Source organism: Mustela erminea, chromosome 1, assembly GCF_009829155.1.
Source record: "Mustela erminea isolate mMusErm1 chromosome 1, mMusErm1.Pri, whole genome shotgun sequence".
NCBI classification, from domain to species: domain Eukaryota; kingdom Metazoa; phylum Chordata; class Mammalia; order Carnivora; family Mustelidae; genus Mustela; species Mustela erminea.
The window spans coordinates 136,958,634-136,986,628 of record NC_045614.1 but is presented as its reverse complement, the minus strand read 5'-3'; the positions used below and the strand labels follow the sequence as shown (position 1 = coordinate 136,986,628).

General features: G+C 37.3%; 1 protein-coding gene and 1 long non-coding RNA gene across 2 annotated transcripts in view; both read left to right on the top strand.

Annotated features, from left to right (window-relative positions):
• RSRC1 (arginine and serine rich coiled-coil 1) overlaps positions 1-19,677 on the top strand; it is a 414,049-nt gene extending 394,372 nt beyond the window's left edge. The window contains exons 8-10 of the mRNA XM_032343364.1: positions 10,126-10,232; positions 18,308-18,460; positions 19,120-19,677. Of these exons, the coding sequence (XP_032199255.1) occupies positions 10,126-10,232; positions 18,308-18,460; positions 19,120-19,212 (353 nt within the window). The 3' untranslated portion in view covers positions 19,213-19,677. The remainder of the gene's footprint in view (positions 1-10,125; positions 10,233-18,307; positions 18,461-19,119) is intronic.
• A 954-nt stretch (positions 19,678-20,631) lies between these two features.
• LOC116590954 lies at positions 20,632-25,571 on the top strand. Its single transcript, XR_004285793.1, has 2 exons — positions 20,632-23,374; positions 25,280-25,571. It is a non-coding gene; the product is annotated as an uncharacterized LOC116590954 (long non-coding RNA).
• Positions 25,572-27,995: the final 2,424 nt, after the last annotated feature.

The window sequence follows — 27,995 nt, the reverse complement described above, 5'->3', positions numbered from 1 at the left end:
CTTTAGCCTTGTTGGCGTTATTATTTCTTACCACTGTGTTAAAGTAGATTTGACTACTCATGTTTGTTACACTTGAAAAAGCATAAGGCAATAGTCTATGCAGTAGGTTACACAGTGATTATTGGTTTAGCCAAATGTACAGAAGCCATTCTAGTTTTTTTTTGCAAGAACAGTTGCTACCCAATAAATAAAGAACAGCTCTGAAGTGGTAATTTACTAGTCAGGTTGTTTTCAGTCTTAGGGGAAAGAATGCAGTTCTCTAAAAACTTATTTTTTAATACATTAATAAAGGTTTTGGGGATGTGACTTACATAATTCTTTCAAAACTTTTTCAAGTATGTAAACTTCTAAAAATACTGTCTGTAACCTAGCTCAAGATAATGCCAGAAAACCGAGATAATACTTATGGCATCAAATAAAGCATTAAAATACAGAATAAGAACAATCCCAAGAACACTTACTATTTCTAGTAAATGGATGGGAAAGAGGGAAAAAATAATTTGTTTGGCAGGTGTGGGTGAAGAATTTATTTGACAAGGAATTAATGACTTGATCACAATGACTAGGTCCCCCATTTCTACCACCAGCTAATTATGTGACCTTGACCATGTTACTTCACCTTAGTTTCTCATCTGTACAATGAGAATAATAATAGTACTATCTCTCATAGTTATAAGAGTTAACAAAGGTAATCCATGTGTAGTGCTTTGTGCAGAGTGCCATAATGTAAGCTTCTGTTACTGCTGGGATTTTACTCCTTCTACCAGAACAGCTCATCCGGCCTTTTCAACAACCATTTAAATGAAAAATTAGCCTTTGTGACCTTCCTCACTGGAAAGGCATTCTAGGATATTGACAGACACTTAAGTAAAATACATTTGCTTTATAATCCCATTTCTTTATAACCACACAACTACTATTTTGGGGAGTTTGTGTTACTAGACACTATTAGGAAGAGGCAGGGCCTTTCCCATCTCTTGAGATTGGAGGCTGAGGGCCATGTGTCTGGGGGAAACACTGCTCCCCCATTCAGCCTGCAGTGTTCAGTGAATCCGGGTGGATCCAGTGTCTTGGCAGCTGATAGAACTTTGGCCTTTTGTGCCTTCTCAAAGATGTGCGTAGCCCTGTCATCTCTTCCAGTCTTCCCAGGCCTGCCACACCACAGGTGATGCCATGAGAGGTGGAGCTAAAGCCAGTATACCGGGCTGAAAAAAGGTTGCTAGCCTGAAACCATATGGCCAGAAATTGAAAAGTATTTATGTAAACTTGTTAGGCAACTTCCATATTACTACTCTGACTAAATTAGCACTCAAGTACTATGTCTAGTCTGTCATTTATTAAGTGCTTTTAGTGTTTCCTCACCCTGGGCTAGCACACGTATCATCTCCTACATTTTCTTGGCTTCCTTCACCTGCTTCTTCTCTCTGCTGGATTCACCATGTCAGAGAAGATTTCCCTGCTCATCCCATCTGAAATAGCTCCCTTTCTCCTTTCTAGCCCTCTATGCTGCTCTGTTTTTCTTGATATTATATTGTTTATTTATGTGTTTATTATTTGTCTCTCCCATGAAGGTATAAGCTCCATGAGGAAAGAAACTCTTATTTCTAAACCCCTGTTTGTAGAACAATGCCTAGTGCATTGAATGTGCTCCAGTACTTGAAAGGAGGAAAGGAGAGTTAGAAAGGAAGGGAGGGAACTAGAGAGTCAACCTCAGCTATTCCATGATGTTTATTCCCATTGCACAGAGAAGACGACTGAGACCATTACAACTTGAACCACTTGCCCAGGGTTACAGAGTAAATAGCAGAGACAGGGTTTAATCCAGACAGTCTGAGCCCAGAGCTATTAAAACTAACTGCTTAAAGACACTTAATTTTTTAAGTTACAAAAACTTCTTATAATTTGACATCCCCCCCAAGAAGTTTTATTTTTTTTAATGGTTACTTTAACATCCTTTCAGTTTTTCAACCAAAGTTTATTGACTGCTTACTAGGTAATAAAGCATACGACACTAAGTCCTGGAGTTGACACAAAAAGTTATGTTCCCTCCAGCTGGGGAAATGAAGCTTTCACTAATGAAGAGATTAGTATCAGTGCAAGGCAACATATGCTAAGAGCCAAATGAATTATGGAAGAGGCCCTTTTCTCACCGGTGGCAAAAGAAGGTAATAGGGAAGATTGAGAAAAGGTGAGAGCATTTTAGGTGAGAGGAGCTAAATGAGGTATTCTGCATGCATTTTGTTTTTAATAAAGCCTAGCTTGATACCCAGTTCACTTTCACTTATTAAAATGTTTCTCAGAAACTCTTCACTGGTACAGTCACATTAAAATTATTCCTCTTACTTAATTTGATACAGAAAGCAGTTTAATAAGATTAGTCTGTCTTGGACCTTATCCAAGAAGCGTTATTAGAAGTCTTCAGGAGCCTCATTGACATATATAACCTGGCCCATATATAACAGCTTCCAGAAGAGCAATAGACCAGCCACTTTCTACTTAAAAAGTTTTCTCATCTTTCTAATTATTTGTGGGTATCAGTTCTAGGAATTTTTGCCCAAGGATCTGGGTCCTATGAACAACCTTAAAATGTTTAGGTTAAATGAATTTCTAATATATGCTCTGCATGTTTTATGAAAAAAATTATTTAAAATGTACTGTTTTGAAGGGAAAAGAATGGCTGCATTTTGTTAAAATTTATGTTCATGAGAAAGTGGTATAATAACTTTAGAATTTCAAGTAAGCTTAGTGGCTTTTTCCAGGTAGGTTTTGTTTAGAGTTTACTGAATAACTTTTTTTGTTTGTTTATTGGCCAAAGTCTGTTGTTTGCTTTTTTAAAAATTCTTACAACAGGACTTGAAAATGCTTTGCATTTCAAAAACTGTTTTGCTTTCAGTATCGATATTTTACCATAAACGAATTTCATAGATGTACCCATTCTTAGCTAAAATTTGAGTCAATTTAAACTGAAAATAAGATATTCTTTTGTCTTATTCATGTATTTTTAGCAGTACTATTAGTATATAAACTTTTTTTTATTGGAAGAGTAGCATGAGTACCTCAGAAACTATGAAGCCAACTGACCCAAACTCTTTGTAACATAAAATGTATTTTAACTTTGAGGAAATTCATAAAATATTAATATTCAGAAGGAGTCAGTTGAAGATGAGATTTTCATGTGTAAGATACCTTTCATGGAACTCATGTTGGCTGTTATCCCATGATTACATCTTGAGTAATAGTGCCATCTGCTGTTCTCAACTTAGCATTGCTGCCACTTTAGAGAGTGGTTTGTGTAATCTGCAAATGGACTATAGAGTAAAATTTTGCCTTTTCAGATAAAAGGTTTATATTGGACCTTACCATCTTTACTCACTAATCTTAAATTTGTGTATCATTTGATAATTTTTTTCTAATTCTGTGAAAGTTGTGTCAACTTGTGTAAAATTGTCAAATATAACTTGAAGGGGTTGGTGACCCTAATTTGTATAATATAACATCAACGTAACAAATAAAATGTTTGATTTTAATTTTTTACCACAAAAGGAGCAAAATGATTTTCCATGTGGTGTGTGTTTCCATGTGTGTGGTGAATTAGTCTTGATTGTCTTTAGTATGTAGTGACTTTGCTTTCTGACTCCAGTATTTTTTATTTTAACATGAAATATATATCCCTTCTACTGAAATTTTACAAACTACCTATGAAAGTCATTTTATTTACCAGTAATGTGTTTATAAAATAGGATGAAATGCTAATATCTTTCCTTCGTGTTTACCATGTTAATATCTAAAACATCCTATAATTTTGATTCTCTCGGTAACATTGTACCTTGTCTTTATTTTTACCTCACAGCTGGTGAATAAAGATACTTCGTATGCTAGGCATTCGTTCCAAGCATATAAATGATGAGTAGTTTTAATTCACATATCTCCTGTTCTTAAAATTGGTAAAGAATTTTTCAGTGACAAATTGGTATGTAAAACTTAAGAACCTGAATTTAAAGCAGTTTATTGTATCTTATTGATGTGTTTTATTCTGCTTCCCAAAATGACAGGATTATATTCAAGACCTATATTTGCGGACATTGATATTTAAATTTTGAGTATGAAGCCCTTTAAAACATGTTTTATGCCTGTTTTCAAACAGCATGAAGATTAGCTATTTACAAGACTAAAAATGTAACTCTCCCGTGAATTCTTCAAATTTTAACTTAAATAGCTCTCTCTTACTCTTTAATTTAAATATCACTGATAAAATGGTTCCTATATTGAAAGGTAAAAGCTACGTTGGTTTATTTTCATATTGTAAGTCAGGCAAACTGGTTTTCTCTTATCTGCCCTGTCACTTTGTTAGGCCTGAAGTGATCTTTAAAGAAACACAAAGATAACGTTCTGGTTTTCTCTAATCTTTTTCCTTCCTTCCTTTATAATTTCTCCAATGCTATTTAGTTAAACATACTGGCCCTTGGGCCAGCTTCTATGATAATACTTTTATTTGTATTAGGAGCTAGTTGTACATCCATATTTGAAGCTGCAAACACTATAAGCTTTAGACATCAAGTACTATTTGTGAGCTCACCTCTGACTTTTAATACTAATGATGTGCTTTGTAAATCCAAATGAGAGAATATGTTAGAGAAAAAACCCAAGGCTTCAAATAGTTGATATATATGAGACATCATCCTGAAGTCTGAAATACTGTCTTTTGATTGGGAATTAACGATGGTGAAATAATAGTGAGATTAACTAAGACCTATACAAACAAGTGTATTTTCACATTGACAAATTAAAGTTGGATCACATGGAATGGTACCCATTATGACTTTTCTCTGCTATATTAACACTATTATACATGCAAGTAATAAAAATATCATCCACTGGAATATATATGTTCACATTAATAAATTAGCTGGGCAAAGAATCTCCTCATTTGATAAGCTCAGTATATTGCATAATTAAAATGCACAGGAGCTTTTATTCTAAAGCATGTGGAGCTATTTGCTCAACCATGACAGTGACAGTACTTTCTTTTATGTTGCAAATATAGTCTTCTTAATTGGGAGTGTGGGCTTTAGCAGCTATTACTTCCAAACATTCCATGCATTATTTTTCACAGGAGAAAGGACTGGTTAGAGCTGTCAGGGACACATTTCCAGAAGACTATCTTTCCCTGAAATAAACTAGAGGTTGCATAATTTCGTATAATTACAATTTACAATTGGCCAAAAGTTGAAACAAAGATTTTTCATAAATAGTTAATTTTTATTGAAATTATTAAACCAAATTTCTTTTCATACTCTTTGTAACACTTAGTATTTTCTGTTTAGATCTGTAGGGATATAGAAATTACTTTGATGCGGGGCGCCTGGGTGGCTCAGTGGGTTAAGCCGCTGCCTTCGGCTCAGGTCATGATCTCAGGGTCCTGGGATTGAGTCCCGCATCGGGCTCTCTGCTCAGCAGGGAGCCTGCTTCCTTCTCTCTCTCTCTTTGCCTGCCTCTCAGTGTACTTGTAATTTCTCTCTGTCAAATAAATAAATAAAATCTTTAAAAAAAAAAAAAAAGAAATTACTTCGACGCAAACAACTACCTTATTGTCAAACCACTTTTTATGGTTGTTTCTTAGGATATAAATCTAGTTATTGTCCAGAAAGTCTAAAATCCCCCAAATTTTTAGGTGTTTGTTCAATATACAGGAGCTCCTAATTCAGCTATGTATTCATATCAGCTTAGAGCAAGAGTTTAAACAGAGTGTGTGAATCATAATGTTACATTTTTCCTGCGGAGCCTAACTTGTGAAAAAAAAAGAAAAATATGAAACAATACATTTCTTAAAGCACTAATTGGAAAAGCAAAAGACTGAAAACAACTCAAATGACCACCAATAGGGCATTGGTAGGAAAAAAAAATCATAAAACAGATAACTATACAGCTGTAAAATAGAATGGGAAAGTCTCTGTACTAGGGTGGAATTATATTAAAGACATAATGTGTAGTATGTTAATCTTGTGTAAGAAAGAAGTGAATATGTATACTTATATTTTCAGAAAGAAAAAAAGGAAGGATAAAAACCAAAATCTAATAAAACTGGTTACCTGTGAATTGGGGGAAGACCTGAGAGAATGGGATAGGAAAGGAAACTTAGACTTCTCTGAATGATATTTTACATTTTGACTTTGGAATCATGTGTTTTATGCAACTAAAAAATAATATTAAAGACAAGAAATAACAATTGTTGTCAAGGACATGGAGATAAAGGAACCCTTGTGTACTGTGGGAATGTTCGCTGGTGCAGCCACTCTGGAAAACAGTATGAAGTTCCTCAAAAAGTTAAAAATAGAAACACCACATGGTCCAGTAATTCCATAATTCCACTACTAGGCATTTACCCAAAGAAAACAAAAACATAAATTCAGAAAGATAATATGCACCCCTATGTCTTTTGCAGCATTATTTACAATAGCCAAGATATGGAAGCAACCTCAGTGTCCGTGGACAGGCGAATGGACAAAGATGTGGGGTGTGTACATACATACACACAGACACACTGGAATATTACACAGGCATTAAAAGGAAGAGATCTTGCCATTTGCAACAACATAGATGGACCTAGAGACTATTTAAGGGAAATAAGTCAGAAAAAGGAAAATACCATATGATTTCACTTATATGTGGAATCTAAAAAAACAAAACAAATGAATAACAAAAAGCAGATTCAGATTTGTATTCTATAAATACAGAGAATAAACTGCCAGTTGCCAGAGGGGAGAGGGGTTGGGAGATGGGCAAAATGAGTGAAGGGAAATGAGAGGTACAGGCTTCCAGTAATGTAATGAGTAAGTCTTGAGAACAAAAGGTATAGTATAGAGAATATAATCAATGGTATCATGATAGTATTTTATTATGATAGTAGCTACACTTGTGGTGACCATAGTATATAACATAATTACATCTGGTAGTATATAACATGTAATAACATATGAATTACTATGTTGTATATCTGAAACTAATGTAACATTATGTGTCAACTATACTCAAATAAAAAATACTAATATTAGGGAGACCTAGGTGGCTCAATTGGTTAAGCATCTGCCTTCAGTCTGCCTGGGGTCATAGGATCATGTCCCACATTGGGCTCCGTGCTGAGTGGGGAGCCTGCTTCTCCCTCTCCCTGCGCTTCCCCCTACTTGTGCTCTCTCTCTTTCTCTCTGACATATAAATAAGTTAAATATTTTAAAAATTTATTAATATTAATCACAAGAACAATAAAACAGAAAGCAAGAACTCCATAAAAAATGAATTAAAATAAATTGAACCTAGCTATGTATCTTGTTGGTAGCCTAAGCACATGGAGAATTATTTCAGGTAACTCTAGAGTATACAGTTTTGACATTTCATCAGTGGAATAATTCCTGACATCAAAAAGAATCATAAAGAGGGGCGCCTGGGTGGCTCAGTGGGTTAAAACCTCTGCCTTTGGCTCAGGTCATGATCTCGGGGTCCTGGGATCGAGCCCCATGTCGGGCTCTCTGCTTGGCAGGGAGCCTGCTTCCTCCTCTCTCTCTTCCTGCCTCTCTGCCTACTTATGATCTGTCTGTCAAATAAATAAATAAAATCTTAAAAAAAAAAAGAATCATAAAGAAATTTTAAACTGTATTAATTCATCTTGTTAATTGTGATATTAATCTTTTTACTTTGAAACTAATACATACTCAACTCTCATATTAAGAGAAACAACTAAGAGCGCCTGAGTGGCTCAGTGGGTTAAGTGTCTGCCTTCAGCTCAGGTCATGATCTCAGGATCCTGTGATGGAGCCCCACATCAGGCTCTCTGCTCAGTGGGGAGCCTGCTTCCCCCTCTCTGCTTGCCTCTCTGCCTACTTATGATCTCCTCCTCTCTGTGACAAATCTTTAAGAAAAAAGAGAGAGAGAGAGAGAAACAACTAATACTTTTGATCATATCATTAAGACTTAAGTTTTTTTTTAAAGATTTTATGTATTTATTTGACACAGAGAGAGATCATAGGTAGGCAGAGCGCAGGCAGAGAGAAGGGGAAGCAGTCTCCCCGCTGAACAGAGAGCCCGATGCGGGACTCAATCCCAGGACCCTGAGATCATGACCCAAGCTGAAGTCAGGCCCAACCCACTGAGCCACCCAGGTGCCCCAAGACTTAAGAGTTTGAAAGTGAGAGAAAAGACAAAGATATATAAAATCCGAGACCTTAAAAGTCCTCTAATCTTTAATTTGATTGCTAGTATCAGCATGAACTCATATCACTTTTTTTTTCCTTAAAATATGCATTTCCTGTCCTACCCACTGAAAAAGCTGAGAAGCAGTGACAATCCAGGAACAGTGAACACCCCTGGTGCCCCAGTTACTGTCTTTAAATAAATATCATTTCCCACTCAAAGGAGTCCGAGCCCTTTGGAGAAATGGCTAAGTTGAGGTCTCAGGCAGGAGCTATGCAAGATGAGCCTAGAACATCTTCTAACCCCTTTACTATAAGCAGTCATAGCGAAAGGATGAAGGACCAACTTCAGGAGGTCCCCACTGCCCAAAGGTAGAATAACTGAGCAACAAAATATGAAAATGATTATATACAATAAAATATATTAAGCATATAAATATTCAAGAACTCATAATGCTTACCTCTGGATCACAATCGACAAGGGGAAAATTAAACATTTATTCTACCTTTCCTGTACAGACTACTTCACAGTCAGTAAGGGAAGTTCTTCATAACAGAGAAATCAGAGCTAATAAATGCAGGGAGAATAATAGAATTAGAAAAATCACCCATTTTGCAACGTCTCATGAAATGATGGATCTAATCAACAAACATTAATGTCTGCTGAAAACAATAAGTGAGAGGTTGGTGAAGAACTTTATAATAGAGTCAGGCCAACATCACCTTAGACCCACTGATCAATTTTAACATCCTTAAAATTGGAAGAAACACATCCCAATACGGTGTAATGAGAATTACACAACATCACCTATGATGTATCCTTGACCAAAAGAAATTGAACCTGAAGTAATGCAGCCTCTAGATCTAATTATTGGTTTACACGAAATTTGAGGAATAGAGGAACATGTTAAATGACATCATGAGAATAAAATCAGCCAGATCTAGAATGTAGACAATTTTCAAATGTGAATAATCTATTCCCTTCAATAAATAAATGGCAATGGAAGGGACAAACTGAAGACAGTCAATCATTAAAAGGGATTTAAGATACTTATCAACAAGGTCTAAGGTATGGACCTTGTTTGGATCCTGTTTCAAACAAACTACTTGTAAAAAAGACTTTTGTTTTGGACAATCAGTGAAAATTAAACATGAACTGTATAAGATGATATTAAGGCATTATTCATAATATTATCAGATGTGAAGATGGTATTGTAATTATATTACTGTTTGGTTTTTTTAAGTCTTTATCTGAAATTCCTACTAAATATTTAGGGGTGATACAGCACGATATCTGGAAGTTACTTTTGAGTACTCCAGGTCTACCCAAGAAAATGAAGTGAGGGGCAACTGGGTAGCTCATTGGTTAAGCATCTGCCTTCAGCTCAGGTCATGATCCCAGGGTCCTGGGATTGAGCCCCTTGTGGTCCCCGCTCAGCGGAGCCTGCTTCTCCCTCTTCCTCAGCCTGCCGCTCTGTCTACTTGCACTCTTGGTCAAATAAATAAAATCTTAAAAAAAAAAAGTGAGGATGAATAAATATGAAGTAACAGAGTTCCTGACTGTAGAAGCCGGGTGATAGGTGCAAATGGATTCATTGTGCTAATTCCTTTTATATGTATTTCCATGATAATTTTTTTTTAATATTTAAGGCCCTCCCCCAAGATTAGCCCAGATTAGCTTGGATCGTTATAGCATTGCTTTCTCAGCAATGTGTTACTAGGTTTTAGGTGAGAGCCTTGGTGTGTAGGAATGTGATATTTGTGGATCTCAAGAGGAAAGTGTTTTTTTGTTAGACCGTAACTATAACATCTTTTCATCCAGTTAAATTCCAGAAGTCATAAAAATTACTTCATAGAAAGAAAGAAGCTTGCTTAGAATAGTGTTGTTAACAAGCTTACACACCAAAATATACTGACATTATACCCCCCCCCTTTTTTTTAGACCAAGCCACCCTGGTCGAACAAGTAAAAAGAGTAAAAGAAATTGAAGCCATTGAAAGTGATTCTTTTGTTCAGCAGACATTCAGATCAAGTAAAGAAGTCAAAAAGGTAAGTTTTCATCCAGACATTATGAATAAGCCTTTAGATTCCCACTGAGGAGATGCTTTATTAATGGATTTTACTTAAATGTAAGTGCTTCTTCTAACAGATAGATGAAGTAGGGTGAGCGAGTGTCAGCGTGTTATTGAGAGAGAGAGAATGAATCAGTGAGAAGCAGTTCAAGTTTAACTTGTAAAAATATATCTGATGCCATTTTTATTTTAAAATTCACTGAGAAGACAAAGTAAAATGTCAACAGTTCTAAAGCAGTAATATGCATTTCATGAACATATAGTTTTCTTTTCAAGTGTCTGCATCGACTTTTTGAATTGACACTGCTAGAGAAAAGTTAGAAGAGAGCTTTAACAATCAGATTATTACCCAAATAGTAACACGTATCTACACTCTTTGCCCAGATGGGTATCACTTATTCAGCTCCAAAACTCAAAAGGAGTTTTTTTTTGTTTTTTTTTGTTTTTTTTTTTTAAAGATTTTATTTATTTATTTGACACAGAGAGATTACAAGTAGGCAGAGAGGCAGGCAGAGAGAGAGAGGAGGAAGCAGACTCCCTGCTGAGCAGAGAGCCCGATGTGGGACTCGATCCCAGGACCCTGAGATCATGACCTGAGCCGAAGGCAGCGGCTTAACCCACTGAGCCACCCAGGCGCCCTCAAAAGGAGTTTTGATTGGCATTTTATGTCTGTTGAATATTGCATATATTCTTTCAGTTATTATCAGGGCCACCTTTAGGAATCTGTTCCTTTAGTCAGAAAAGGCATTTCACTGTAATCTGCATGTATTCTTTAATAACATGCATGTAATGAAGACATGGTATTATTACCACTTATTCAAAAATATTCTGTATCTGTAAATGAATTAATGACTGTAAAATATCCTGCTGACAAATTTATCTTAATTCATCTATTTTTTTTTTCTCTGATACTAGATATTTAAGTAGTTGTAAGCCTGCAGGTATGACATACATGTTTGTAAATATCCATTCTTAGCCCCTTAAGATCAAGTTTTTCAAGATGGAGTTATCTGCTTAAGGTTCATATTATTTCTTTTCACACGTGATCCCAAAGTCATCCTCCGCCCACATTGTCCCAATACAGATTCTGCCCACAAATACAAGGAGATGTCTGCCTCTCACATCCTGGTTAACTCCAAGTCCTTTTTCCCATTTACTGACCTGATAGGTAGCCAGGCAAAAATTGACCTTCTGTTTTTCTTTTTCTTTTTTTTTTTTTTTTTTAAGATTTTATTTATTTATTTTGACAGAGAGAGATCACAAGTAGGCAGAGAGGCAGGCAGAGAAAGAGGAAGGGAAGCAGGCTCCCTGCTGAGCAGAGAGACCGATGCGGGACTCGATCCCAGGACCCTGAGATCATGACCTGAGCCGAAGGCAGCGGCTTAACACACTGAGCCACCCAGGCGCCCCAACCTTCTGTTTTTCTATTAGCATTTCTTTTATTGCTAGTGACATGAACATCTTTTCAGTTACCATACACATTTTAAATCTTCCTGGAGAGGTGACTTGAGCATGTGCTGCGTGCCTGGGTGCACAGCACCGGCCAGCCCTGGTTAGCCGTGGTCCCCGCCTCCATTTGCCAATTTCATTTGAACTTTTTGTAGTGTACCACCACGACTCCTATAAAATGGTGGAACTGTAAAATGGACATCCATAAGTATAGTTGCTCATTTTATTTAATACCTTACTCTTGAATATCTTACATATTTAAAGGTCATTCATATGTCCTAAAAGAATTGTAATATTTGTTTTCTGAGGTTCACCCTGACTTCCCAGGTCTCAGTGGACTCACTGAAGATAAACGGCATTTTCTTTCTGTGGAAATACTTATTCCTCTCTAGTTACTACACCAGGTTTTCCACTAAACAACTTTTCCCCTTTTGATAGTAATTATTAATAATAAACTTATTTGGGGGCGCCTGGGGGCTCAGTCAGTTAAGCGGCTGCTCCCAGCTCAGGTCATGATCTCAGTGCCCTGGGATCGAGTCCAGGTCTGGCTCTTTGCTCAGCAGAGAGTCTGCTTCTCCCTCTACCCTTTCCTCCACCCCACTCGTGATCTCTCTCATACTCTCTCAAATAAATGAAATCTTTTTAAAAAATTATTTTAAAGGGGCGCCTGGGTGGCTCAGTGGGTTAAGCCGCTGCCTTCGGCTCAGGTCATGATCTCGGGGTCCCGGGATTGAGTCCCGCATCGGGCTCTCTGCTCAGCAGGGAACCTGCTTCCTCCTCTCTCTCTCTCTCTGCCTGCCTCTCCGCCTACTTGTGATCTTTGTCTGTCAAATAAATAAATAAAATCTTTTTTTAAAAAATTATTTTAAAAAATAATAATAAACTTATTTTTAATTCAATTATTTTCCCTCCAAGATACTGGCAGCTCTTCCAATAGCAAGCAAATTGCTAGTGAAACCAGCAATGAGCAAGGAAATTGATCAGAAGTGTACCTGATATAGAGGAAAGAGGGTGGAACTTAGGACTCAAGGGGAGAGTTTGAATTTTAACTTGCAAACTTCCTGCCATGATTTATGGTCTTTAGCAAGTTTCTCAACCTCTTCAGTCCTCAGTTTCCAAATTCATAAAATAGAACCAAAAACACCTACATTTTGGAGTTATTGAGGAATAAATATAATGAGTATCAAATATCTAACCTGGCTCTTGATCCAATAAATGCTTATTTTTAGATAACATACTCTAGTATCTAAATTGTTTTATATCTACATACATTCTGTAACTAAGCAGTGCTTAAAAACTTCTACTGTAGGTGCTCATTCTGTCTTAAGTAACAACACCTCACCCCATTTACATTTTTTAATCTTCCCCAAGTTTCCATGCTCACCAGTAAGGCAGACCTCTTGCTGAAAAACACAGAAAATCTTTAGATCTGATTTTACCTTTAAAGTCTTTTGAAAAGTGTTAATGTAATAATATCAGTATATTTCCATTTCAGAATAATGTTTTCACCTCACTGCAGCCACTAGAAAAGTTTTAAAAGATTATTTCCCATAACATCTGAAGGTTATTTATCTTAAGCTAACTGACTAAATCCAAGGGAAAAAGTCTTCTTCCTAAATCTCTAACTAAACCCAGTATAGTTAAATGGCTTTCCATCAGACCAGTATAAAGGAATTTCACCTATATCTCTGATCAAAGGGATCATCATTATTAATTATTTTAATAATTAGTTTCTGTTTTAGTTTTCATTGCCAATTTGGAATTTTCTCTCACCTTCAGTACAGCTTTTCTTGCACTTCTAATTCAGATGCCACCATAAGGGATAGGGTAGACTAAGATGAAATAGGGGCCTCCTGGGGCACCTGGGTGCCTCAGTTGGTTAAGCATCTGACTCTTGATTTCAGCTCAGGTCATGATCTCAGGGTCATGAAATCAAGCCCCACATAGGGCTCCATGCTCATCAGGGAGTCCGAGATTCTCTCTCTCTTTCCCTCTGCCTCTCCCACCTCACATGTGCTCTCTCTCTCTCTAAAATAAATAAATAAATCCTCCCAGTTTCAATGAGAGCAACTCATCTACTGTTTTAGCTGTCTTTTGAAAGAGGTGCCCCTGAACAATAATTCACACAAAGAAATAAAATCAATTCTGGAAAGTCTTGAGCTGGCTAGTGTGATGGAGAAGCAAAAGCAGCCTAGAAATACTAATGCAGCACTGTGAGCTGGGCCACTTAAAAATGTATTTAATTAGGGGCACCTGGGTGGCTCAGTGGGTTAAAGCCTCTGCCTTCGGCTCAGGTCATGATCTCAGGGTCCTGGGATTGAGTCCCGCATCGGGCTCTGCTCGGCAGGGAGCCTGCTTCCCTTCCTCTCCCTCTGTCTGTCTCTCTGCCTGCTTGTGATCTCTGTCTTTCAAAAAAATAAATTAATTAATTTTTAAAAATGTATTTAATTAAAATATTTTACCAACATCTTTATTTCTTTCCTCTAAAATTAAAACCAAATAAAAATAAATCTTGGGTTTAGCCGTTGGGAAGCAGTGGTCAAAAACATGAGATGTAGGGTCAGACAGATGTGGGGTCAGGTCTGATTCTGCCATTGACTGGCTGTGTGTCCTTAAACCACATGAGAACCCCATGGCTCTCTTATCTTAAAAGGAGGTAATAGCCCTGGCAGAAGTTTTTATAAGGATGAGCAAGATACTTTACATAAACCAGTTAGCCAAGTGCCTGACACTCAGGAAATAAAAGCTGTTATTATTCTTTCTCTCCCTGCTTCTGTTCCATCTCTTCCTCTTCCTGAATGCTGAGGGCTGCATTTGGCTATAGCGTTCTTTTTTTTTTTTTCTTTTTTTAAGATTTTATTCATTTATTTGACAGACAGAGATCACAGTGGGCAGAGAGGCAGGCAGAGAGAGTGTGTGGGAGAAGCAGGCTCCCCGCTGAGCAGAGAGCTCAATATGGGGCTCTATCCCAGGTGCCCCTGGCTATGGCGTTCTTAAAAGGAATTGGAGATGCAAAGATTCTCATTTTGGTTAGGTCACAGCTTGTTTTATGTAATTTTTTATGGTTTATAGACCCTAAAATTCTCATTGGAGCCTTGGTGACCTATTGTATTACTAAGCAAATAATTTAAAAATTTACTTCACAGCTTACGTAGTAGCTTACTGGTTCAGTGTACAGACAGAAGCTTCGGGCCAGTTTGTTTCAACACAGCATTCAGAAACATTAAAACACTAACCAAATGATGTAAAACAATGTTGTAACATAGCCCCACTTTGTTTTTTATATTTAAATAATTTAAAGTGATGAAAATAATAATGGCTACCATTAATGCTAGACATTTAACATATTTATCTAAAATCCCAGTAACCTTTATTTAACACTAAGCAAGCTAAGGCTCAACAAATTTTAGAACCCATGGTCAAAGTACTAATAAATGACAAGAAAGAACATTCACACAAAATTGATTCAACCCCAGACCCCATGTTTGTTTTTAGTCATTCGGTGTCATAATTGTGAACTCAGTGCACATTCCTATTGACATATAAAGCATGCATGCATTCACTAATGGGGGAATATGCTTTAAAAAAAAAAAAAAAACAGAAAATGGCATTTACCTTAGTGAATGTACAACAGTCTAAAGTATTAGCCATCCAACACTGGACTTTTGTTAGTCACTGCATTTCAAAATGATCAGAAAAGCAGTGATGGGCCAACAGTGAATAAATTTACACTCAACTGTAATATAAAACAGAAGGCCAATTTATTAGTTTAGAAAATGATATCCCTTTCCAGTTTCTAAAATGTCTGTGTCTGCAGTATAAGGTAGCAATTCAGGATGCCCAAGAAGCTGAATTATTTATCAGGAGATTACTTAGCAAAGGGAGGTAAATTATCTTGAGGACCATTTCATCCAGATCATGGGGAGATAGGGGCTATCCCTGATGCATAGCAAAGTCTAACTCTCTTGAGGACTAAGTTACTGATGACCCAGGTTTCAACATCTTTCTCTTCTGGATAGCTCTATGTACATTGGCATAAAGTTTGTATCCCTGAAAAAGGCTTCTCTATACTCACAACCTCTTCAACTGATAGTCTTCACCAGTGTGAATTCCACTAATTAAGCTAAAGAGCTGTTACCAGAAAGTGGCTATTACCAACAACATTCTAGACATTGTGTCTCTGTCAACACATATCGATTTAACAGGTTAACTCTCTGCAATCATCTCTCTCTTGTGTGAGTAGATAATCTGATAGCCTCTGCTAGATCATCAGCTTCAGGAACCAAGATGCAGTTTGTTTCCATACTGCTGTCGCAGACAAGCTTATTGCCAGTTATTCAACCCTGAAATGGTTGTCGCTGGCAGATGTTCAGAAAGAGGGTAAATAACCTTAAGCAGAGGGTCTAACTTACTTTTTCCCTTGGAAGTATGTTTTAAAACAAGTTTTCCAATCCAAACCACCAGGTGGCAGTGGTACTCAAAGCCAGATACTTGATAGTGGCTCTGTTGAGGTTTTTTTTGTTGTTGTTGTTGAGTTTTTTTTATAGTCGAAATTTCTCCAGCAGTTTTCCTCACTTAAAGAAGCAATTGATGATTCTTGTCATATATTTTTTAACTACCCATTTAAATAATAACTTCCATGCTCTGATCCTAATCTCTGAAAACTTTACCTGAAATGTGTATAAGCACTTCTGAAAGAAAATGTTAATGTACTGTAGGTAAAAACAAAATGAGATCAGTTCACTGATATAAGAGAATGTTACCTCTGCCACCTGAATATGTGTGATCCACATCTTTGACAAAAAGAATAACAGCACTCCACAATTCTTCGAGGCAGTTCAATACCGCCAGTCTAAGCCCCATCAAAGCACAGCTAAGACAGGCAGAATGACATGCTCCTCTATTCTCTGATTGCAGCATAGACTACCAAAAAAATGATGTCTGGACCTCATTGGATTAGCATACTTCCCACCTTTCCCTGCTGCAGAATATTGGGCTTTACTGATCTACATCCTTGGTTTTATAAAGGGTCAGTATAATATCACACAGGCCTGTAGACCTTCTCGGCCCAGTATGTTGAAGACAGAAAAGTTTGACACCTGGTGATGGAGGTGTGGGGGAGTACTGGCTTCAAAATACTAGAAGAAAACTGCCAAATATAACAGTTATTTCTTTAAGTATCTATATGTCCCTTGTTAAAATTTGCAGTTGTCTTTATTTTGATATCTATTTGTTAGTAATCTGTAGGTTCCATTAGCAAAATGTAATCTCCATGTGGTACAGAGAACCTACCTATTTTACTCTCCCTTGTGTACCCAGTGCTTAGCAGTTAGTAGCACTCAATAAATACTGAAAACATGGAATCCATTTCTAAGATAAATCATTCTAAGAAATGATTAACTAATTCATATAGATTTCATTTTCTAGGTGTTTTTTCCCAGTGACATCTGTTTTACCCTTCACTCAGAGAAGTGGATATTCAGAAGTAGCTAAATTAAAAGAAAATGGTGGTTCAAAAACTACACATATAGAACCAGTGGGTGTAGAAAAAAGGTTGAGTGGTGGAATTAATCTCTCAGTCATCTTGGGTTATTTTAACTTCCGATTTCAGTTTCTCGTCTAGTCCATTTCAGGTGTTATCCCTGCAGCCTTGCTGCTAGTTAGCCACTTTGCTGGCCTTTTCCTTTCTCAGATAGGGAGGCATCGGATTTAACCCAAGAGAGCGCAGCATTGCTGGTTTCTTCCAGGAAGCAGCAATGATTTACCAGTCCTCATGTCTGTAGCTCTGAGCCCAGTGCCTGGCCCCTTGTATGGCCCCTGAATGATGGAGTATCATTCAGCAATAAAATGGAATGATGTACTGATACATGCTTCAGCCTTTCATGGATGAACCTTGAAAGCATACTCAATGGAAGAAGCCAGTCACAGAAAACAAAAACAAACCACCACCAACAAAAAAAAATACCTAATGTATGATCTCCTGTGTGAAGTGTCCAGAATAAGCAAACCCATAGTGACAGAAGAGAGATGAGTGGTTGCGTAGGGATGGGGAGGCTGGGAGAAATGGGGATTAGCGAGTACTAATGGGTATGGGGTTTTGTGGGAGGATGATGAAAATGTTCTGAAGTTGCTCGTGGTATTGGTTGCAAAACTCTTGTGGATATGCTCAAAGCTATATGAATTGTGATATGTGAATTATATCTCACTGAGGCTTTTATTTAAAAAGCAAAAACTAAACACCTTTGAATTTGCTTTTCACCTCTAAAGAGACCAGATGAATGCTGGAGCTTTGTTGCTTGTTTCGACTAATAGAATTTAGATTTATGAAAAATGTTTCTCTATAGATAGACTCATACGTCCCAACTTCTCAAGAAAAATACGCTGATTATAAAAAAAATGATCAACATTGTCTCCATGTTTTTGTATTTGTGGTCTTGTTTTAAGAATTGTTTCTTATTCAGTCACCCAGGGTATTTTTATGATTAGCAGTATCTCAAAGAGACTAAATGAACAATTGCTATTCAAAATAAAAAATATTGTTAAGGCAAAATTTTAATTCATCTTGTGATCTAATTAATGAACTATTTCTGTATGATGTTTCAGTCCGTGGAACCTGGTGAGGTGAAGCACACAGCTGTGACATCAGGACCAGCACCAGGAGCTGCTGACCCACCCAGTAGTGAGAAAGAAATAGATCCCAGCAGCATCCCCACGACCATCAAGTACCAAGATGACAATTCTTTGGCCCATCCAAATGTAAGATCTTTAGATCAGAACAATTTCCACTGAAGTCTAGTTGACTTAAATGAGTTTAAACTGTTGTTATTTTGTGCTGGTGACAAGAAGCCTGTTGGAAGAAATGGATTTATATGTTCCTGTTGGCTAGAAATAGGCAGCTGACCCCTGTCCCTTAGAGCAGTTACATGGATTTGAAGCCAGTATGAGCCAAATCATTTTGTCTGACTTTTAGAAGTATTCTTTCTCTAATTAACAAAAATAAGCAAAAAAAAAAATAATAAGTTTGGTTGTTTTTTAAATCTAGCATTAAAGATCTAATTCTGCCTGAGCTCTAGTTGGCTCATTGAATTGAGCCTGTCATCGACATATTTTGCTCTCTGCTCTGAAGTCGTGGCATTCCACTGTGTCTCTGAGAGAGTATGTAGGAAATAAACTTCACAAAATGCACCATAAAATTGTTAACAGACAATGTTGATATTAGTCCTTTTCTCCAGGACTTTCTGAACATTATTAATTCCAAATAGATTATCTTCAGTTGAGAAGTCACCAAAAGTTTAAACAGCATCCAAATCTTGTGCTAAAAGATGTATTCTATAAAGGTAATTTATGTTGCATAAGGGCAAATCCAAATTATTGGCAAACAGTAACATTTTTTCTTTTTCTTTTTCTTATTTCAGTTATTTATTGAGAAAGCTGATGCTGAGGAAAAATGGTTCAAGAGATTAATTGCCCTCCGACAAGAAAGGCTAATGGGTAGTCCTGTGGCCTGAATAATATACAGATGGTCGAATTAACAGTAACATTGGAAATTTAGGTTTTTAAATCCCAATATTAACTTTTTACTCTTAAAAAGCAGTTAGCTGATAATGTAAAAAGGTACTATTTCATTCATTTCTCATGTAGGCTTGAATATTTGCTGATTTGAACTTAACCAAACATTGTGAATATTAAAACTAGTATAAAATTTAACAATGCATGAAAATGTCATACTGTTAATAAAAATATCAGTGGTAAAATAAATGATACACAGTAGTATTTGAGTAAAATTGGAAAATATCAAGTCATCATTTAAAAACACAATTTTGATTAATCATGCATATGTAAGAATCAAACTATATGCTATCCATGTGAGATTTCATCTTCCATGTATTATGAAACCATTTTGAGTCTTTTTTTTCACATTATTGTAAAAATTTAGGCAGAATAAAAAGCACTCTAAACAATCTAAGCAGAATGAGCATGTTAATCTTAAAGGGAAAAACATATTTTTTAAAACATTTCTTGAAAATTAAATAAGTTGAAAATTTATTACTTAGAGATCAGCATATACTAAGTGTTCTTTTTAAAAATATTAGCAGATCCTGGCTCATTCTCCTAGAAACATATGTTCGTACTAGACCTCATCAGTTGACCAAATACCCATGATGGGGAAATCATTTCTGAGGAAACTGGTGAGAGCTCTCACTTCAGTCTTACTTACCCAACTTTTAGTCCCTGCAGAGAAAGCCAGCTAATTGTAATTTTGATAAGGCTATTTGTCATTGTAGAATACCTTTCTCCAGTAGCTGAATGAAAATCAACCATGCTTTCCATACTAAACATGCCAGAGATGAGGATTTCTAGGCCTTGCCTTACAAAACTAGTTTTCAACAGCTGACATGAATATTTCCCTTCTATTTTGTTCTTTTGTCTGGTCTCACTCTAATTTGGTGTCTGTGAAGACTGTGCCTCAGAATACAGTATAAACTGGAAAAGTTTGGGGGCGAGGATTACCAATATGTAAAGCCATCTTTGTTGTATTTCTGAAACTACTAAAACTCTAATTCCTATAAAAATTGTAAAAATAGGGGTGCCTGCATGACTCAGTCAGTTAAGCATCTGCTTTCAACTCAAGTCATGATCCCAAGGTCTTGGGATCCGTGTCCTGTATTAGGCTCCCTGCTCAGCCTACGTCTCCCTCTCCTGCTCCCCCTGCTTGTGTCTCTTCTCTCCCTGTTAAACAAAAACAAACAAACAAACAAACAAATAAATAAGTCTTTTAAAAAATAGATAAAGGGTGCCTGGGTGGCTCAGTTGGTTAAGCGTCTGCCTTCAGCTCAGGTCATGATCCTGGAGTCCCACATCAGGCTCCCTGCTCAGTGGGGAGCCTGCTTCTCCCTTTGCCCCTCTGGTCTCTCATGTTCTCTCTCTCTTTCTCTCTCCCAAATAAAGGAATGAAATCTTTAAATAAATAAATAGATTTTTAAAATATAAAGATCCCAGTTGCAAAAGGTATGGAAAATAAGCTGATGACAAAATACTTGTTTTCATATAAACATGATTCATATTCTAAGTTGGTGCTAGTGGTCTTTTCTTGTCTTTTCTCTTCTTTATTTAGCTGTAAGTGAAAGTGCCCAGCATAAACTCAGGTTCATGTGATCTTTAGTAAAAATACATACATTTTTAGTGACTAAAGGAGGGATTACAGTTTTTGAAATATTTTGTAGTTCATTCCTTGCATAACTTGTAAACAGTAAAAGGACTCTCACTCCTTTGGAAAGTATATTTTACAAGACTATGGGTTGTCATTTGGTCCACTGGTTTATTCTCCAGAGAACCTGGACTAGGCATTTTTTTCCAGTATGCCTAACGCTCCTTACTTATAACTAGTGAAAATATTGTGATGTGTTAATTTTATTTAACACCAGTGTTCCTTTATGACAAGTAGCCCAAACACAGAAGTTTAAATTACAGTTGATTTGTATTTTAAAGCTAAATTTTTCAAAGACATGGAGAATCAAGTTGTTTTTTAATTCACTAAACTTTAGTCCCTGCAGGAACTCAATGACTATTCCCCTCCTTCCTGATTTCCAGTATGATTCATTTTAATGTATTATTAACTTCATTTACCTACATTCCTGTTGAAGACTACAATATTACCACATAAGCCAATCAAATTTAATGAGAAAGACTTCAGAGAACACTATCAAATATATCACCATACTCAAGCTAGGTGATGCATCCTGGCCTTCTTTAATATCCTAATGTAATGAGTCTATAAAACACAACAATCCCTTTCATGTCACTTGAGTAATGATAACAATTTGGACTTACATGAGACCTTGGTGTTTATTGAAACATTGATTTCATACAGAATGATGAGTGCTCGTAATATAAGTTGGGTTTTCATTTCTGACTACATTCTTAGGGAAAATGGAATAAGAGCATCACATCATTCCTCTGCTTCACTTTAGTATCCTCACCGATAAAATGAGGATGCTAAGAGTGGACATGCCTTCTTTGATTTTTCAGCAAAGTAACATAAAAGAATGCCCTTCATAGAAAAAGTTTTCTGTGTGTGCCAAAATAACATTTTAGCATGCTAGCCAGCTTAAGGAAATATGGAACAGATAGTTGCATGGGTAATGGTGTGAAAAGCTGCACCCCAACATCAGTGTACTCCTTATGTATGCGCTTGAAATGCCATGGTCGGCGGACTCCATCCCAGCTTTGTCCCCAGCTCTCCCTAATCTCCCTCCCTGCCAAGAACACAGGAAACCCTATTTGCTCTGCAGTTAATGACCTATACCATCCACTTACTTGAGGGATCTCAGGTTTTCTTCAGTCAAATTTACCCACTTATTCATTAATCTTTTTTTTCAATACCTAGTTTGTCCTGGGCACCATAAGTGCAGTTGAGTACACATGGGTGAGTCTAGTGGGGATCCTGCCTCCAAAAGGTTTAGTTGTGAAGCTCAGACATGTATATGACATAAGATATACAATACTTAGTGGCAGAGCAGAAAACACGGTGGCAGTGAAAAGAGAAATTATTCCAAGTTAGAAAATTAAGGAAGTCTTCATGAAAGAAATCACAACTGATGAAGACTTGAAGAAAGATGGCTCTGGAGCCGCAAGGACTCCCAGCCAGCCATCCACCTCCATCTTCCTAATAGTTGCCCTGGAAGGTTGGGAACTATCTAACCCATGGAAGTTCTAACCCAGAGAAGAATCCCTCTTGCAAAAGACCTAGATGTCCCTGCCTCTCAATTTTATGAAAAATCCAGGCAAAATTTGAGGTTCCTGGTATACCCTTCGGCTTTTCCTGACCATGTCTACCTTTCAGTGGAGAATTGGATAAATAAGCCAAGCCTTCATTTGGCCACTGGTATCAACAGTCTTGTATCACTACCAAGATGACGTGAGCCAAGATATGCAAAGAAAACTGAAAGGAGACTTCCAGTATGTCTGAGAGCATCATGTCTGGCAGTAAGGCCTTGCACGGCCATGTGGATCCCTCTGCGTTCCCCCGATACGCTTTGTTTTTCCACTGTGTACTGTTATAGAAAGCATTATTTGGAACTAAAAGATAGAGTCCACTTGTCTGGTTAGATCCTACCCCAAATTTTCCTTTCATTTGGGCATCCAGTGAAAATCTTTAAGTGTACAAATAAGATAGTAATAAAAGCTGGAAACGGAACAAGACAGGTGACATTTTGGGTCACTGAACTATGGATGAATTGATCTGGAATTCTTGTACCCATATTACTCCTTCCCCCATTTCCCTATCCCCAAATTCCTTCTGAATATAGAAGGAATTTTATTTAAGAATTATTTCTTCTAGAGAGAGAGCAGTGGAGAGAGAGGGAGAGAGAGTCTTAAGCAGACTTTGTGCTGAGCATGAAGACCCTGAGATCATGACCCTGAGCCAGAACCAAGAGTCGGATGCTTAACCAACTGTGCCACCCAGGTGCCCTGACAGAAGGAGTTTTAAACAAGCTCTTGGCCATTACTCAATTGATAGAGTACTCGAATTATTTAGACAATGTTTAAATGCCATCCTTTAAATGTAAGCTTAACTCCTTGGAACTCCATTCTGGAATAATGAAAAAGCACATCATCTTCATAAGAAAATACTGGAGACTTTACCACAGAACAGGAGTAAAAATAAAGGTAAGAAAGAACATTTTGTGAATTCTCTAATCATCTTCATCTTTTATGTAATAAAAGACCTGTAAGGGGTGGACCCTGTAAGGGGTGGACATTGATCAATATATTTAACTGGTGGGTTTTTCTAAATCAAAACACTCTTCTCTCTATTTCCAAGTTATTTTTGGCTGTCATTGTACACCCAGGATCTAGCCCATTCCTGACACAAAGAAAGCTCTCAATAAATATTTTCCAGTGAAAGAAGAAGATTTGCCCGTGTCAGATGAGCCATCTATTTAACAGTCTGGTTATTTAAATTAAGCTGTTTGGAGCCAGCACAAAAAATAAATAGGTGTCTATGTGTATACCAAAAGAACTGACAGTACAGTCTCAAGGAAATGCTTGCACACCCGTGTTCATAATGGCATTGTTCACAATAGCTAAAACATGGAAGCAACCCCAAGTGTCCATGGATGGATGAATGGAGAAGCAAATGTGGCGTATGCACACAATGGAATATTATTCAGCCTTAAAGATGAAGAAAATATTAAGCAAAATTAGTCAGTCAAGGAAAGACAAATACCATATGGTCTCATTCATATGTGGAATTTAAGAAACAGAACAAATGAGCAAAGATTAAAAGAAGAGAAAGAGACAAACCGAGAAACGGACTCTTAACTATAGAGAACCATCTGATGGTTACCAGAGGGGAAAGAGTGAGGGGATGGGGATTAAGGAATGTACATGTGATAAGCACCAGCTGATATATGGAATTGCTGAATCACTATATTGTACACTTGAAACTAATATAACACTGTATTTTTTTTAAAGATTTTATTTATTTATTTGACAGACAGAGATCACAAGTAGGCAGAGAGGCAGGCAGAGAGAGAGAGAGGAGGAAGCAGACTCCCCGCCGAGCAGAGAGCCTGGTGTGGGACTCGATCCCAGGACCCTTAGATCATGACCTGAGCCGAAGGCAGCGGCTTAACCCACTGAGCCACCCAGGCGCCCCTATAACACTGTATGTTAAACTAAAAAAGGAGGAAGGAAATTCTGCAGTATACTACAACTTGGATGAACCTTGAGGACATTATGTTAAGTAACCCAATCACAAAAAGACACAAACTATTATGATTCCACTTATATGAATTACTCAGATTAGTTAAAATCATAAAGACAGAAGGCATAACCATAATTGCCCAGGCTGGGGGAGGGGGAAATGGGGGGTTACTGTTTAAGGGGTAAAGAGTTTCAGTTTCATAAGGTGAAAAGAGTTACGGGGATGGATGGTGGTGATGGTTTCACAGTACTGTGAGTCTATTTAAGAACCCTGAACTGTAGATATTAAAATGGCTAAGATGGTAACTGCTATGTGTATTTTGCCACAATAAAAGAAAATCTATTGGGGCGCCTGGGTGGCTCAGTGGGTTAAAGCCTCTGCCTTCGGCTCAGGTCATGATTCCAGTGTCCTGGGATCAAGCCCCGCATCGGGCTCTCTGCTCAGCGGGGAGCCTGCTTCCGCCTCTCTCTCTGCCTGCCTCTCTGCCTACTTGTGATCTGTCTGTCAAGTAAATAAATAAAATCTTTAAAAAATAAATAACTAAATAAATAAAAGAAAATCTATCCTAGGTAAATGTCATGGGTAAGTACAGAGTACATAGTGCCTTTCTATTGTAATTGGGGCTACAACAGTGGGATGGAGTTAAAGCAAGAATCTTACTATTTCTACACTAGACCAGACTTTCTAGTGTAATTTTTGTATTGCTGAAATAATATTTCAAGTGATGTGGATGTGGTTATTCAGGGTCCACCGCTGGCTCCTATGATTGCTGTCCTTGGGAGCTATAGGCCAGTGTTAAAGAAGTAAAGGCTACCAATATAGTAATACACCACTGTAAACTCAACAGTGTACCATTTTATTTTTAGATCTTGAGAAGGAATGGCAAAATGATCCTGTGACAACTCCCAGGATGATGAACTGAACTGACCCTCTTTCAGCATCTCGTAACTTGAGACTTGGGCTGAAATCCAACATGTAAGAAATGTAGTAGAGTGCAGACTCCCTTCCTAATCTTTTTTAAAATGAGCTGCCAAAATCCCATGTCTTACGTAAAGTCTGTAACTACAGTCTACCTGCGAATGACACAAGAATTATGTCATAAAATTAAAATGGAATTGAAAACATAAATAATTGAAAAATAAATATTTTCCAAATACCGCCCCAATGGATGAATGACTGACTACTGTTAAAGATTCCCAGGTTTGTTTAAACAAATTCTGTAATTAGATTATTTATTTAGCACCATTGTAGCTTTTCTCTCCGTAGTACATCTAATTGGCCTGGAGAAGATAATGCATAACTAATTGATTAATAGTTTGTAAAAATACTCTTTTCAAAATGCTGTGTATTTGAATCCCCTGCACTCTCAGTATGTGAGGTGAAAATGGAAGGTCATCCAAAATGATCATCGCCCATGAATACAGTTTTCTCCAAGTTTAAAATATTTCATTAAAATTTGTGGACCTACATAGAGCATAATCAGCATCCTAAGTCCCATGTTACTTAACAGCTGTTCCACCAGAAATGCTTCCAGGCAAATAACCTATTCACATTAAGTGTTCTTACATCCATGCTTGTGTTGCAGAGGTCATGTGGGCTGCTTTCAGAAAAAGATGCTATGAGGCTTTAACTTCCCTTCTTTATAATTAATAAGAAAATAACGAATGTGTTAGCATTCACCATAGCCTAGAAATTACCAGAGACTCCGTTTTTACTTGTCCTAAACTTGAAATTCCAATTTCTAAGTATTCTCATCTTGCTATAATAACTGTACAATGTAATTCCCAAGAGACATTGTTTGATTAATTTCTAAATCCATTTGAAAGGCATTTAAACAAACCTTAAAGAGCTTTGAAAAAGTTATAAAAATATACTTTTTCTCTTATTTTTTGAAAAGATACGTTAAAATTCTCACAATCTATGAGAAAAATCTCTGTTCTTTTGCCAGCAAAGACAGCATAGCATTAAAATGTATTTTTACTTTGGAAGTTAAAAAAATCAATCTAATGGGACACCTGGGTGGCTCAGTTGGTTGGGCAGCTGCCTTCGGCTCAGGTCATGATCCCAGCGTCCTGGGATCGAGTCCCACATCGGGCTCCTTGCTCCGCAGGGAGACTGCTTCTCCCTCTGACTCTGCCTTCCACTCTGTCTGCCTGTGCTCACTCTCGCTCACTCTCTCTGACAAATAAATAAAATCTTTAAAAAAAAAAATCAATCTAATGTTTAATGTCACTGGGAGATTTGAATATTGGACTCTAGTTCAAATGCAGAATGTATATATTAAATGTGAATGACCACTACTTTATTAAACTAATTCTGTTTCTAAGTACTTCAAAGTGTACTCAATCTTCATATATATGTTTTCTATAAATTATATAATTTAAATATGCCAGCTAGCAAATGGTCACATCTAATTTATTAAATGTGCTCATTTACTAGCCTTGTATCAATACAGGCAACATCAGCCTGATAAAAGAATAACATAACGAAAATTAGATCAGGAATTAGCATTTTTCTTAAGTGGTATCTTCAACATTTTTGTGACTTGAGATTTTTCTTTCATTATTTTTTTTTAAAACAGGAAAGTCAAGTCATCCATAAGCAACCAATTTTTGTTACACTGCTGCTCTCTCTCCCTGCCAAGTGACCATTGTTAACAGTCCTTCCCAGCCCTGCCCTATGTTTAAACAAATACATCTCTGTAGAGATAGTGACATATGGGCTGTCTTTTCAGACCATGGAAACAGATTGGTCTGCAGTTAACTTTTTCCCTTGATATTATGCCTTGGATAACTTTCTGAAGCCATATATCTCTGTGCCTCATTCTTTCTGAATGGCTGCATAGATTTCCTAAAAGTGAAACTGCTAAGCCATAGGGTATGTACCTTTTTTATTTATACTATAATAGCAACAGTAAATAAACTTTCAAATAAGATTATTTTATGCAAATTAAGATTGTTATCACTCTCTTCTTCAAATCATTTAAGAACTAAAAACTCACGGGGCGCCTGGGTGGCTCAGTGGGTTAAAGCCTCTGCCTTCAGCTCAGGTCATGATCCCAGGGTCCTGGGATGGAGCCCTGCATGGGCTCTATGCTCGGCGGGGAGCCTGCTTCCTCCTCTCTCTCTGTCTCTCTCTCTGTCTCTCTCTCTCTCTGCCTGCCTTTCTGCCTACTTGTGATCTCTGTCTGTCAAATAAATAAAGTGTTTAAAAAAAAAAGAACTAAAAAGTCACTCTATAATTAGGATACATTTTATGCAGCTAAATGATCTCCATATTCCCCCTAAAATCATTGGCCACAATGCTCCTGGAGGCAGACCTTAATAGACTGCAGTGCCTGGTTTCCCTTGCCCTCCAGCCTTTGACTGGGTTCAGCCAATAGGAGGCACTGGCAGCAAGTCAAAGGAAGGAGCAGAGAGAATTGGGTATCTGTACCTTTGCTGGGCCCTGTTTCAATTGTGGCTGCTTTCCTAAGGTCACAGCTCTAGGAGGCCAGCCCCCTTCCCAAGGGTGCATCTCTCACCATGTTCTAATAACAGCTCCTTCCTCCTGCCCCTTCAGACCTGGGGGCTGGAAGAGTTT